Below are 876 nucleotides of genomic sequence, written 5' to 3'. Positions count from 1 at the left end.
CTTTTTTTATTGAATCTATTTTAGACTTTAATAAACGAATGTATTTTGTATATTACGGCTGGCGTGAGCTAAACTGGACTCCGTTGCACAATGTGTTGTTTTCTATGCCTTACATCCGTGCTCCGCATGAGCTGCAACAGACCAGCGAACATTTGAAATTTCTGGTATCTACCTTCACGTTTGGCGTGAGCGATAAGAGACTACTTTTGGCTTTTTCTACAATGTGCTGATCGACAGACCACCCCGCTAGTATGTAAAAAAAGCAATTTAAATACGAGTTATAATGCATTTTAATTCTACTTTAATTAAGTAAAGTCACGCATCTCGAACCAACATATTCTTCTTTAGCACTTTTTATTGAGATGTATGGATAACAAACTCGTATACAGCAACAATATGTAACTATAAGTTGTAATAAAACAAAAAGTATGCAAATTTACGGTCGTTATCAAAATGTACAGTAGTATTTAGTGTAATGTATCACAATAATGTCACCGGCAGGTCTTCTGACCTACGCGCTCTTCTCATAGCCGGTTTCATTACACGAGTGGCGTTTGTAAATAACGGCTGGCGGGAGCGAAAAGAGACTCCATCGAGCAAATTGGAAAATTCCGTGCCAAGCAGTCATGTTCTGCGTGAGCCGAGACCAGACCATCGAGCAATTGAAAATTCTGTAACAACCAGTCACGTTTGGCGTGAGCTAACAGAGACTACTCGTACGATTGTTGGACTCTATGCTTTGCGACACACCGCCTCGCTAATATAAAAGTACCCTTGATAGGTGAGCGATCGCCGTTCTCGTTTGACCTTGTGTTCAATGCTATGACTGCATTGCACCGTGCATGTTCGTGTGTGCACTAATATTTATATTAGATT

General features: G+C 40.1%; 1 protein-coding gene across 1 annotated transcript; it reads right to left on the bottom strand.

Annotated features, from left to right (window-relative positions):
• Window positions 1-68: 68 nt before the first annotated feature.
• On the bottom strand, window positions 69-655 carry Tsp_16055 (putative transcriptional regulator). Its single transcript, XM_003368758.1, has 4 exons — window positions 516-655; window positions 380-402; window positions 173-246; window positions 69-131 (listed from the first exon to the last, which is right to left on the bottom strand). The coding sequence occupies exons 1-4, from the start codon at window positions 653-655 to the stop codon at window positions 69-71; spliced, it is 300 nt and encodes a 99-aa protein (XP_003368806.1).
• Window positions 656-876: the final 221 nt, after the last annotated feature.

This window comes from Trichinella spiralis, assembly GCF_000181795.1.
Source record: "Trichinella spiralis strain ISS 195 chromosome Unknown Scfld1959, whole genome shotgun sequence".
NCBI lineage: Eukaryota > Metazoa > Nematoda > Enoplea > Trichinellida > Trichinellidae > Trichinella > Trichinella spiralis.
The sequence above is the reverse complement of the archived record's forward strand: the minus strand, read 5'-3'. Positions and strand labels throughout refer to the sequence as shown.

Bases quoted from the DNA above. Each gene is read 5' to 3' on its own strand.
- Tsp_16055 (XM_003368758.1), bottom strand. From the start codon at position 655: ATGGTCTGGTCTCGGCTCACGCAGAACATGACTGCTTGGCACGGAATT. The intron at 247-379 runs GTTTGTTATCCA...TTTACATACTAG, and splicing joins CATATTGTTGCTGTATACGA to CGGGGTGGTCTGTCGATCAG. The intron at 132-172 runs GTAGATACCAGA...GGTCTGTTGCAG, and splicing joins CGCTCACGCCAAACGTGAAG to CTCATGCGGAGCACGGATGT.